The following is a 14079-nucleotide window of genomic DNA, read 5'->3' on the forward strand; positions in this document are numbered from 1 at the left end:
TAACTGACATACAGAATTATTTCAAATATAGAAGATGCATTAGAAAGTTATCAGATCATAATGCCATAAACATACCAGGCTCCACAAAGTTTTTCTAAGCAGAGTTTTGTTTTTTATACAACCTGTTTTCGGTTAGCCTCGTTGACAAAGGAGTCATACTTTTTGGAGCTCTCACGTATCCAGCTGATTGCTTTGTATAATACTTTGGAACCGTTTCTATAAACTAGACTCGTTATATTAGCAATCATAGCCACCAAGGTCTGAATACAGAGGTTGTTTTGCTACTCTTAAGGCCAAAAGAGAAATTCATGTCAGAAAGAACAAAAAGACTAAGCAAAAAATAATTTTTCCTCTAGGCAGTAAGATACATAACTTATGAATGATATAACTAACTAAAAGCCATAGACATGAATAATGTCCCCAGACAATCTATTTAAGTTTAATATGAGTTAAAATGTACTTTATTGTTATCAATCAGACATGAAGAGAAATCAAACCCATAATGAAACTTAATTTTAAATTGTTACAATCTGGTGGAGGGCACTGGCAGGATCCAAGGAGAAAGAAAAGGAAGTCCCAGCAATTCATTTATTTTGGTCAGAATTATACCTGTAGGCCTAAAATATTCAAATGTACATTGACGTCTTAGAGCAAGAGTTATGAATTTCACCCGACACTGCCCCACTGAGAAGCCGTAGTGAAACTGTAAAGTATTTGTTAAATCAAACCTGAAACTTTGACTATTCAGGATAAAATATCAGAATGTTCTGAAATGGAAGCAAAGAAGCAGGAACTGTGAACACTGAAGATGGAACTGAGAAACACAGAACAGAAAGAGAAGAATTAAGGAAAGAACAATCTCCTAGATTAAAAAAATAACTACTGAGAAGAAAATAAAAAGAAAGGCCTGAGAATGAAGACAATGGGAGTCGGGTCCAAGGTAAGGGCAGCCACTGTAGGAAAACAGAGCAGGACAACAACAATGCAGAACAATTTAGAAAAATCAAACTAAGTTTCAACTGAACAAAGAAAACAAAAACAAACAAACCTAAGTTATACTATAGAAAAGATGTAGGAAAACAGGACAGTAAGATCAGGACAATATCAAGCTTTGGGTTCAAAATGTATCTAGTATACAAAAATTCCGAATTTGCTGGATTGATCCAATAGAACCAAAGTGGATGGTCACTGATCTTGATCTTAATAATTAAAAGAAATTACCTTCTAATCGGCCAGATAGATAAGGAAAGTAGCAGCAGAGCAATGATGTTAAAGCTGATGCTTTGGAATAAAACAAATTTTGGGATTTCATTCCCTAATCAAGTAGACTTATATCCATTAGATTAGATTTTAAACTTTAACAAGAATGGCAAACAAGTTTTATCTCATGTGATGAATCCAACTTCATGTGCGTCAGGAACAATAATAATAATAGGCAATGCTTAATGCGTGCTGACTATGGGCAGGCACTCTTCTACACATTTTACATGTATTAACTCAATTCTAACAACCCTAAGAAGTAGGTACTATTATTATCCTCATTTTACTGATAAGGACATTGAGGCATAAAGCAGTTAAGTAACCTGCCTGAAGTCACGTAGCTAGTAGGTAGAGAAGGCAGGATTTTAATTCCACGAGTGGAACGCTAGGGTATGCTCCAAACCATTATGCAATCCTGCCCCTCAAGGAAGGATGCTGAGTTCAGGTCTGGACATATTGGTCATCTGAATAAGCGTTAAAAAACCTTGGGCTCTCCAGTGATGTGACCCAGGGTTCAAATTCCAGCTTTTCCCTTTACTAGCTATGTGATCGTTGGAGCACCACTTAAGCCCCATGAGACTCATTTCCTTCCTGTGAAAGTGAAGATTCTAATATCTCATTTACAAGACAAATTCTGAGGATTTGAGAAGATAATATAGATAAAGTGGCCAAGCCTAAGATCTGATGCAGAGTAGGGACTCAGTCAATAGTAGCTAGACTATAACTGAATACTCTCACAGTGTGGAGAAACATGACACTCAATATACAAGAAATTATAAAGCATATTATACTTATTAGAAAGGTAAATTTAAATTCTTAAATGGCATTTACAGCAAAATTACAGATTGTCAATGAAATAAAATTTTAAAACACTTTCATTCTGATGTTCAAAGCTCTAATTACAACCCAGGTGGTAAGATGCAGTCCACAGAGCATACTGTACCTCTTTGATGATTTTCACACCTTTTGGATCCTTGATATTAACAGCTATACTCTAAAAATTAAAATATATATATTAAAATAGTATCATAAATGTTTTTCTTATTACTGACAGTTCAACAACGGAGCGATTCATAACATAGATTCTCCTCTTAAAGCAAATGTATTTTCCTCATGAAGAAACATTTAAATCATCTTTACTGATGTACACCTGAAATTTATACAATGTTATAAACCAATGTTACTGCAATAAATAAAAATTTTAAAAAAAATAAATCGTCTTTACTGATTTTATTTGCAATTTTTATACGTTAGGACGACAGCAAAGATTATAGTAAAAATTTTTCAAATAAAAATACCAAGTGTTAGGCAATTAGCAATCTCCAAAAGAATAACAAATGTAAAGAATCAAGTGATTCCTCTCTTTAATAAAATTATTTCCATTATAAACCATTATAAATTCTCAAAATGTTTTAAGTTAGTAGCAAAGGAGGACTCTAGTAAAAAGCTCTATTGCTTCTATTTGGTAACTGGTGAATGAATAAATTTCACCTTATTCGAAATATTAGTCATATCTACAAAAAAAGGTACAAACAAACAAGCCAGGATGATATCAAAAGTTTTGTTATGACAAGAGAATTACACAAAGAAAGCAAAAAAAGGAACAATATTCTTACTTTTTTATTTCGGTTAACACTGAGAAAATAAATACTTTCCGTCCCCACAAAAGGTGGCCTCCAAGTTCGTGTATCATCACCAGCTCCTGGAAATAATAGTTTGAGCTATTAATCTTTAACTTTGAAACATCATGAGACATTTCAAACCAACAGGCTCACTCATCATACACATTCACAGGTGTCTGAACAAGATCAGCTCAATTCAGTGGAATTAGCAACCCAAAGGGGGCCACAGGAGCTTGTTAGGACTGTCCAAACTCTACCTGTTCATGTGAATCACTAAATCCTTCCACATACTCTTTCACTAAACTCCATCCCTGAAAGTCAAAATCCAGAAGGAAATATCCTACTGGCAGTCTTAAAATTTAATAAATTGCAAATTTAAGGGGAAAAAAATCACTGTCAGTTTTTGAAAAGCAAGTCAGTCTGCACTTCCTGTGTTTCTTGGCATTAAATGGGCAAAGAAAATGTTGAGTCTGCAAAAGATTTTTGTTAAATATTATTTAAGCCAGAATAATGATAAGTAAGTCTTTATGATAAAATGGTATCTGAGGCTAGGTATAGCACAATGATAAATAAATAAATCTTATAAAAAAAATTTTCTGGGGGGCCCAGGCCCATGGCTTGGCGGTTGGGTGCATGCGCTCCGCTACTGGCGGCCTGGGTTCGGATCCTGGGCACACACTGACCCACCACTTGTGGGGCCAAGCTGAGGCGGCATCCCACATACAGCAACTAGCAGGATGTGGAACTATAACATACAACTATCTACTGGGGCTTTGGGGAGAAAAAGGGGAAAAAAAAAAGGCGGAGGATTTGCAATAGATGTTAGCTCAGAGCCAGTCTTCCTCAGCAAAAAGAGGAGGATTGGCATGGATGTTAGCTCAAGGCTGATCTTCCTCACAGAAAAAAAAAAAAAAATTTCTGGGGGCCGGCCCGGGGGCGTAGTGGTTAAGTTCACGCTCTCAGCTTGGCAGCCTGAGGTTCGCAGGTTCAGATCCCAGGCACAGACCTACGTACTGCTTATCAAACCATGCTGTGGCAGGCGTCCCACATATAAAGTAGAGGAAGATGGGCACGGATGTTAGCCTGGGGCCAATTTTCCTCAGCAAAAAGAGGAGGATTGGCAACAGATCTTAGCTCAGGGCTAATCTTCTTCACTGAAAAAAAAAAATTTCTGTAGCAACAGCAAATCAGAAAAGGCAAAATAAGTTACTGAATAGCAAATTCTGTTAATTTAAAATACTGCTTTAGAATACAGTTTTAATCACCTAGGTTTTGCTTTAAAGTTTAAAACCATCAAAAAATAGAGTATTTTATTCTAGACATCTACTTCAAGTGATTCTGGAATTTTTTTGTGTTTGATTCAAAGACAGCACCTTAGAGTTATAGAAAAAAAGTCTTCTTTGCACAAAAAGTACTGGCAAACAACATAGATAGAACTCAGAAAATGAATCAACAATTAAGTGACACAAAATAGCATCACTTAAATTAAGAATTTTATGACATAAGTTCTGATTAAATATTGATATAAGAAACTAATCACTATATAAGTAATTACAGTTAAAGTATTTATCACTTTCCCCCCACAAAGAGAGAATTTGTGAATATGAGTTAAACTTTAAATTCTAATCTTATTTAAATGATGTAATTAATCTAGTAGCCCATTAGACTTTACCCACTAAAACTGATCAAGAAAAATAGACACAGCCTTTTGGAAAATAAAACAGAGGCTAAAGAATAGATTCATTTATTAAAAAAAAAAAAAAAAAAAAATCACAAGAGAAACAGAGGACCCAGGGCAGAGGAGAAAAGAAGCATTAGTTCCAACTAGAGATGAATCAACAACAATACAAAACAGCAAACGGTAAGTATCAAACGGAATGACATGCTCAAAACATCAGGAGAAAAAAATGAACCACAAGAGCCCACAAAGGCAACCCCTCAGTAATAAACCAGTTAGAGGCTTCATGGAAAATGTACGCGTGAATCTGGATCTTCAGGATCAGGAGGACCTCTTAGAGTCGAGAGAAAGTACAGCCACTTCCATTTTTTGAAGCTCCCAATACAGTAAAAACATTTTTTAAAATGAAGAATTGCCAAGATAAGGCTAAAATTAGATATTTTATTTTAAATGTTTACATTCATCTCTCAGGTGAAGTTAACGTCAAAAATCTAAATTGGAGGCCTACTCGGCTTTCCCCTCCCACCTGCCCCTGGTATACAACCAGGGTTTTAGAGAGGCAGAAGGATCAGGGCTGAAGGCACATGACAGGAAATAAAGGTTAAAGGTCACAAACTGGTAAAACTGGCAGTTTGAGAGACATGTTTTATTTGACCCAGACACAATTTAAAGTTTCTAACTAGGTGCCATGATTTCAAAATCTGAAGATCTCATATAAAAATTCAGATTGCCTTCTTAAATGATATTTCAATACATTCATTCATTCAGCAACTATTTACTGGGTGCCTACTATGTCACGGACACTGCTCTATGCAAGGCAGACACAGCAGTAAACAAAAGACCAATATCCCTGCCTACTGGGGACAATCCTAGAGTATCAGCAGCATCATTTGCTGCCTGCCCCCCAGTCCATTTCACTCATTTAGGTTACCTGCCTGGCCCTGCAAGTATATAGTTTCCATTCACTAACTCTAAAAAAAGAAGAAAAAATACACTTAAGCTTGATATGCTCTTTGATTACACAAATAAGAATAATCTAAGTCAGAAAACTACAACGAAATTTTATTTAATTAAAGAACTGGAGAAGTGGACATGAAAAGAGACCGGTTCTCTACTGAAATTTGAAATACTGCCAAAACAATTAAATATACAATATGAACACTAAAATATATTGGGCAATAATAATATAGGCAAGCTTATAAGGGAAAGAGAGCAATCAATCAGAAAAAGAGCAATGAACACCTGCTAGGAACAAAGCTTGATACCAAGTGTATGGCTATGGGACATCATAAAGGCCTAGACAAAGGAAGATGTCTTCCACCATGGAAACGAAAAAGTACAAAGGAGAAATAGGCCTAAGTAAATAGGGAATAATGATTCCTAAAATTAATGTAAATACAAATATTTGGCCTCGTGATTAACTGAAATAGCAAGAAAAATTAGATGGGATGCTTTATCTAGGAATGGAATACCCAACGGTTGAAATTAGAAAGTGCTGTGGCATTGAAATTGGATAGCAATGTGGAAATTAGAAGGTTTACGGAACCTAGAAAGAAAAAAAAGATGTTCAGCTAGAAAGTGAACATTATTCAGCATGTATCCAGCAATGACCAAAAGTGATAAACATCACTGACTGGATAATTGAGGCATTATCTCTTGAAAGCAGGATTGGCCAGGCTCTTCTATCACCTGGAGCAGATAAACACAGGATCAGATAAATATAGTATAATAATATATAATATTCCCCATGCTGATTGGAGAATCTTCTGCTCCCTGCTTTGGGTCCTAAGATCTATTTAGCAGAAAGTCGAATCTTCCAGGTCAAGTATTCTAGTTTACAGTGTTCAATTATTTATGGTAAATTAATAAGTTGATGTAATTATAAACTAGTCTCTTGAGTCAAATAGATACATGCACACTATTCAAGGCTAGACCATTTTCATTGATTTGAAAATTCTGTTCCAGACCCATAAGCATCAGATATTGAAGAATAAATAATAATGCTAATTTCTGAAACCTTCCAAAACAAGCTGTTCATAGGATGATGCAGAGGACGTAGAGACATGGACTCTGCCCTTTAAGTACTTGTTGGAGAGAAAGGGCACATAACATGACACTTTGCTAAGCAACGTTATCAATAAAGGCATGCATTAAACTCCAAAAGCTAAGAAGGCACCAAACCAAAGTGAGAATTGTGTACACAGAATAGGTTTATTTGGTGAATAAAGAGGGAAGAAAAAATGGGAAAGATGTCAGATGAAAAACATAAAAACGAAGAATTGATTTTAACTTAGCTGTTTTTCCCTCAAAATCTTTAAAATTATAAAATGGGAAAATGTTGATTTTATTAGAAATAGAAAAGAATGACAGGTTGGAGTAATTGGGTTCCTTTTTGAAGGACTTTGGTTCCTTTCCCTTCTCTCCTTCCTCTGTGTCCTACTTCTTCCCTTTTACCCTCCCTTGTCCTTACCTCCCTTCATCCCACAGTGAGGGAGTGTGTCCAGGCCCACTCTAATCTCAGTGTGGGGCTAAGGAGGGTCAGGATCAGAGCTGAGGGCCTGGAGATTCCTTATTAGCTGTGTGACCTTGAACAAACTGCTTTATCTCTCGGTGTCTCTGTCTTCTCGTTTATAATTGAGGGATAATAATATCAACCCATAAGGTCACTGTAAAGATTAAACTAAGTAACATAGGCAAAGTGCTCAGACCTGTGGCTGGCACTATGATAAGTGTTATTAGCATCACTGTAATTACATGCGGCATCTCAGTTTCTACCAGAGGCTTTCAGGTGCATGTGAAGGACTTGGCTTAAGCCTCAGCCCTTGGCACCTAAAAAGAGTAAAAAGAGATCATTAGTATAGCTTCAGAGGAAAATAAGGAATGGAGAAGAGAAAATAATCATTTCATTTCAATTCTCTCCCCATCCCACATACAGGTACATGGATATTTAAATAACTATTAAAAATATTTATTAGCTTGTTTTTATGTTTTAAAGGGAGCATTAGCGGGCCAGCCCGGTGGCTTAGCGGTTAAGCGCGAGCGCTCCACTGCTGGCGGCCCGGGTTCGGATCCTGGGCGCGCACCCACACACCGCTTCTCCGGCCATGCTGAGGCCGCATCCCACATACAGCAACTAGAAGGATATGCAACTATGACATACAACTATCTACTGGGGCTTTGAGGGAAAAAAAATAAATAAATAAATAAATAAAAAATTATAAAGGGAACATTAGCTTTACCTGGTCTTTCCACTTTTATAACTTCTGCTCCAAGATCTCCTAAATTCATAGTAGCAAAAGGTCCCGCCAGTACTCTACAATGTTAACAGTGATAAATAAATTACCAACTTGAAGATTTTTATATTAATTCTTTTCTTAATAGTCCATCAACATAGACAAAGTCATAAAATGCTAGCAAGAATTAAAATTGCTAAAACTGTTCAAAAAAGTGATTTAGCCACATGTACCAAGAGCTTTAAAAAGTATATTCCCTGTGATGCAATAATTCTACTTCGAGAATTTTATTCTAAGGAAAAAAATCAAAAGATTTCCTGAGGCAGAGATTTTTGTACAAGAAGCCTAATTTATAATAGTGAAATATTGGGGGATGACTAAATAATTATGTGACAATTCTATAAGAAAATATCATCTTATATTTTTGTTGAATTTTGAATGACATGGGAACATATTCAAAACATAACATTATGTTTTAAATGTGTGTAAAAGTGTAATTTCAATAGGTTCCAATCTTGTTTTTAAAAAATATATCTAAACATGCAGATTAGAAAGAAATGCATAAATATTACACTACTTGTCTTTTAGAATGATGAAATTACAGGAATTTTTCTTTTTTTTCTTTCCAAAATTTTGATAATAAGCATATAAGCATCCTCTTGTAATCCAAAAAATAAATGCATGTTTTTTGAGAGAAGGAAAAAACTCCAAAACACAGATAAACCAATACAAACCTCGTTAGATCCAGAATTTTTACACCCTCCAACGGCTTCATATTGTCAGCATCTGGCAAAACACAGAAAATATTTGAAGAGTACCGACTACTAATTTTCAGGAGGAAGAATAGAGAATTCTTCATATTCTGTTTTAAGTAATCTCTATTACTACCAAAAAATATTTTTTCCTTCACAATATTTCTGCTTTATATGTAACACAGAAACCTTGACCTGATCCAATTAAGTCAATCTGTAAAACTTAAAGCCTCTAATACCAGATTATTCCCAATTAATAAAGTCCACAGCTAAGCTTAAGATAGTTTGTCTAATGAAAAATAAAAAGTAGGAGGGGGAAGGGATGTATAGGCTGAGCACAGAGGATTTTTAGGGCACTCAAAATACTCTGTATGATACTATAATGATGGATACACGTCATTATACATTTGTCTAAACCCATAGAATGTACAACACCAAGAGTGAACCCTAATGTAAACTATGGACAGGTGATTATGATGTGTCAATGAAGGTTCATCAATTGTAATAAACGTACCCTCTGGTGAGGGGTATTGATAATGCGGGAGGTTATGCATGTGTGGGAACAGGGGATACGTGGGAAATCTCTGTATCTTCCTCGGTTTTGCTGTGAACCTAAAACTGCTCTAAAAAAATAACGTCTTAAAAAAATAAATAAATAGGGGCCGGCCCGGTGGTGTAGTGGTTAAGTTCGTGTCTCTGTTTCGGCGGCCAGGGGTTAGCAGGTTCAGATCCTGGGCACGGACCTATGCACCACTCATCAAACCATGCTGTGGCAGCGTCCCATACATAAAGTAGAGGAAGATGGGCACAGATGTTAGCTCAGGGCCAATCTTCCTCAGCAAAAAGAGGAAGACTGGCAACGGATATTAGCTCATGGCCAATCTCCCTCACCAAAAATAAATAAATAAAAAGTGAACTAAACAACAACAAAATATTAACAACAAAAAAATAACAACAAAGACCTCTGCATATTTGTTCCACATTTAAGACAGGGAGAAAATAATGAATTTAAAAAGTTTATTAAACAATTTATAATCCTAAGTGTATTTCCTTTTTCTTTTCATCCATCAGCTATAAAAATAAGTGGACAAGTTGATAATTATATCAATAATTTACTAAAAATATTTAACATCAACATTAAATCACAAAGTCAAATTCTAGCCAAATGGCTTACAAAGTTTAGATCATAATGACTGAAATCAAGCTGAATTTATGGGGAAAAATGATGAACTACTGGTTCAATACTTTTTTAAAAAAATAGACATTTTTTAGAGCAGTTTTAAATTCATAGCAAAATTGAGCAGAAAGTACACAGAATTCCCATGTACCCCTTTCTTTCACACATACACAACCTCCCCCACTTTCGACATCCCTCGCTCAAGTGTTAACATTTGTTATAATGGAAGAATCTACATTAACACATCACTATCACTCAAAGTCCATAGTTTACACTAGGGTTCACTCTTGGTGTTGTATATTTTATGGGTTTGGACAAATGCATAATGACATATATCCACCATTATAATATCATACAGAATATTTCAATGCCCTAAAATCCTATGTGCTCTGCCTATTAATCCCTTCCTCTCCTTAGCTTTGTCAAGGTCCACCTCAGCTTTCCTCAGCTGAGAGCATACTATTCTCAGGGTAAACCCTGGTCCAATGACTGAGCAGAGTTGGGGTAGGAAGGCCTGGTCATTTCCCCTACCCAGAACGGAATGTTCTATCAGTCCTCCTTAAAGGTATTGGCTCTGGAACTCCCCACTGGGCTGGCAAAGAATGTGACAGGTCAGCATGCAGTCTGATGGCTCCTCTGCTCAGTCTACTTCTTTCCTTTCTCTTTCACAGGTGTTATTCTCCAATAAATCCTTTGCCCTTCTAACTCTATCCCAACATCTGCTTTCTGGAGAACCCAAGATGTGATAGGGCACTTACTATTCCCTAGACCTGGAACTCTTTTCCTCCACATATTTGCATGTCTTGCTCACTTTATTCAAATTTCTGCTCAGATATCACTCTCAGAGAGACCTTGCCTGATCATCGTATCTAAAACAGCACCCCTCTGAATCTCTATATCTGCTTTATTTTTCTTTATAACACTTATCATTACCTCACATTACATTATATGTTTGTTTATTTTATTACTGTCTTTCCCACTAGAATGTAATCTCAAGGAAGGCAGGACTTGTCTGTCTTGCATCCCATGCCTAGAACAGTGGTTGGCACAGAGTAGGCACTCACCAAGAATTAATTGAAGGACCACTCTGGGAGGGAGAGAAAGAGGGAGGAATCCATATACTTGGTAATTAGTATGATCAATGCAATGGACTGACGTTTGTTTCCCGCCCCCCAAATCCATATGTTAAAATCCTAACCCCCAATGTGGTGGTATTAGGAGGTGAGACCTTTGAGAGGTAATTAGGTCATGAGGGTAGAGCTCTCATGAATGGGATTAGTGCCCTAATAAAAGGGACCCTGGAGAGCCCCTTTGCCCACTTTCCTCCATGTGAGGACACAGCAAGAAGTTGGCAGTTCTCAACCCAGAAGAGAACCTCACCAGAACCTAACCATGCTGGCACTCTGATCTCAGACTTCCAGCCTCCAGAACTGAGAAACAAATGTCTGTTGTTTATAAGTTACCCAGTCTGTGATATTCTGTTATAGCAGCCCAAACTGACTAAGATCATTAAAAGAGACCAGAATCCTCAAAATCAGGTAGCTAATTGTTCTCTCACCTGGACAGGGCTTGAATAGGGTGAAAAAAGAGACAGTTAAACAAAGACACAGTGAAAATGCTCCGCCAAAAAAATCAATGGGAATTTGAGGGTACAGGTAAGCTTAGCAGCTAGAATGGAAAGGAAAATTAGGCCAAGAGGGAGAGGAAGCTGAGCAACAATGGCAGGAGAAAAATTACCAGAGAAAAATTTCCATCAGCGAGATAGCTAAAGAACTTTTTTAAATAACAGAAATAGTTAATATTAGGTTTTAAGTTGTATATGGTACCCCTCCAAAGTCACCAAACTGATTCAGTAAACCCTGGCATAAACACAAGCGCCTTGTGTGAATAGTTCTGGGGAAAATCAAACAAAGGCTGGGTTCCACATTTGAGTAGGTGCTGAGGCAGAGAAGAGAACAGGTGTGGGAGGCTGGACATGAGCAAAAGCTCCTGTTACATAACCTTTGTTCCTACTATGTGCTAATCATTCTATGAAGATACAGTGACAAGAGGCATGATATCTCCTCAAGGACTCCATGGTCTACTGGGGCAAACTGAGATGTACAACTACTGCAATGATTAAGAGAAGTATCCCTAGGTTCAAATTGTTACTCTATTTACTAACTTGTGACCTTGTTCCACCTTCATTTTGTCACCTGTAAAGTAGGATAATACTGGTACCTAATTCAGAGGGTTGTTAAAAAATTAAATGAAACAATGCCTTATAAGCATTTAGCCATGGTGCTGAATAAATGTCATCTATTGTCAGTAGTATTTCTATCTTCCCCCAAAACTTGCCCTTGTGTTCCTTAATTCAGTAAATGGTATTCCTACCCTCTCAGTAACCCAAGTTAAAAACCCAAGTAAAATCCTTGTCTCCTCTCTCTTCTGTCACCCCTCAAATTTAATAACGAACCACTTACTGCATATTCTTTCGCAACAATATCTCCTGACTCGCTTCTCTTCTCCCATCCCCATTGCCACCATCATAGTTCAGGTCACCATTAACTCTCAACTGAATTACTCCAACAATCTCCTAACTCATCTGCCAGTCTACAATCTTGGTTCTCTTCAAAAAATTTTCCATTATGCTGCCAGAGTTACCTTTCAAAATGCAAATCAGTCCTATCTTTTCTACCTATCTTTTTTGTGTATGTGTGATGAAGATCAGCTCTGAGCTAACATCCATGCCAATCCTCCTCTTTTTGCTGAGGAAGACTGGCCCTGGGCTAACATCCGTGCCCATCTTCCTCCACTTTATATGGGACGCTGCCACAGCATAGCCTGACAAGCGGTGCATCGGTGCACGCCGGGATCCAAACCCGGGCCGCCAGCAGCGGAGCACGCCCACTTAACCGCTACGCCATGGGGCTGGCCCCCTACCTATCTATTGCTTATTCCTCTCTTGCCTATCTCAGATAATGCCATCACCAAGCACTCCAAGATAGAATTTAGAGACATTCCTGGACATGTCTTCTTCTTCACTCCCCATATTCAATCAGCCATCAATTTTCTGTTGTATCTCCTCCTTTGTTCCTCCCCAGTTCCCTGGTACTGCCTCAGTTCAGACCTTCATTTTCTGTCCCAAATGCCTACAAAGGCATCTTAACCTATTTCTGCCTAACCCCTGTCCCCACCAATCCATTCACAACACTGCTTCCAGAGTAATCTTCCAAAATGAAGAGCCCATTATGTCACTCTCTAGTTCATTCACCCACTTATTTATGGTCCTCTCTCTCATGGAGTTTATAGTCTATTGTTCTTCCTAAAATAGCAAATGAGGCTATTATTCATGGCCTCACTCCTGTCCACCTTTTCAATTTCCATCTACAAAAAAAGGAATGTCTTACTGGCCATACTTCTTTAAAATACCTCATATTTCTGGGCCTTTGCACATGCTCTTTTCTCTGCCTGGAATAATCTTCTGCTCTTCCTCACCTAGACAAGTCCTTCCATTTTTCATAACTCAGTCTTCCTTGGAAAGTATTCCATGTACCACAGCATCCTGAGCATGTCTCTATCAATAGCATTTACCTGAACTGTAACTAACTATTTAGTCTCAACCACACGATAAACTGCTGAGAAAAGAGACTTTCATTCTGTATTTCCAACATCAAATATTAGCACCTGATATGTCGTAAGAGCTCAATAAATGTTTGTGGAAGTAAAGGAAGGAGGGAAAGGAAAAGAGAGAGAAAAAAGACATAAAAGGTCATTCCTCACATTTTGCCACAACGTATTAATAGGTTGCCATAGTGGAACACTGTAAAAAATATTATGTAGTCCCCATTGGAGCAATATTATGAGTAGGGTTTCTTGGTGCCCAAGATGGATGCTGCAGTTTTTTTATAACCTAATCTCAAAGTGACATATCATAACTTCTGCCATATGCTATTAGACACATAGACCAACCCTGATGCAGTGTGCGAGGACACTACACAAGGGTGTGAGTATCAGGAGTAGGAGTCATTGCAGCCCATCTTGGAGACTAGTTAACACACTCACTGTGGTTTTGATTTGTATTTCCCTGATGGCAAGTGATGTTAAGCACTTTTTCATGTACTTATTGGTCATTTCTATATCTTTTATTATAAAACATCTGTTCAAATCTTTTGCCCATTCTTAATTGGGTTCTCTTAATAAGTGTACACACCATTGCTTCAAGCACCCTTACAATTCTAGTCACTGAACATACTGCCACATAACTGTCAAGCTGATGAAGGGAGGCCAGTGAGTCTTGTCCTCTACAAAATCAAGTTGCCTAACTCCAAACTCTTTGCTACCCAACAACCTATTGCTTAATCCATCTCTTCCCAAA

At 37.4% G+C, this 14079-nt stretch overlaps 1 protein-coding gene across 10 annotated transcripts in view; it reads right to left on the reverse strand.

Moving 5' to 3' along the window:
* SUGCT (succinyl-CoA:glutarate-CoA transferase) overlaps nt 1-14079 on the reverse strand; it is a 750850-nt gene that overhangs the window by 720292 nt on the left and 16479 nt on the right. For 9 of the 10 annotated variants that reach the window (XR_015553052.1, XR_015553125.1, XR_015553150.1 and 6 more), the window contains exons 2-5: nt 8528-8579; nt 7800-7873; nt 2877-2962; nt 2204-2254 (exon numbers count right to left, since the gene is read on the reverse strand). Coding sequence is in view for 7 of the 10 variants with exons in the window: in XM_087434940.1 (XP_087291066.1) it covers nt 2204-2254; nt 2877-2962; nt 7800-7873; nt 8528-8579 (263 nt within the window). In the remaining 3 variants the exon portion in view is untranslated. The remainder of the gene's footprint in view (nt 1-2203; nt 2255-2876; nt 2963-7799; nt 7874-8527; nt 8580-14079) is intronic. The other variant, XM_087435096.1, reaches the window with a different exon arrangement.

This window comes from Ceratotherium simum, chromosome 1 (assembly GCF_057802395.1).
Source record: "Ceratotherium simum simum isolate JZ-2026a chromosome 1, ASM5780239v1, whole genome shotgun sequence".
NCBI lineage: Eukaryota > Metazoa > Chordata > Mammalia > Perissodactyla > Rhinocerotidae > Ceratotherium > Ceratotherium simum.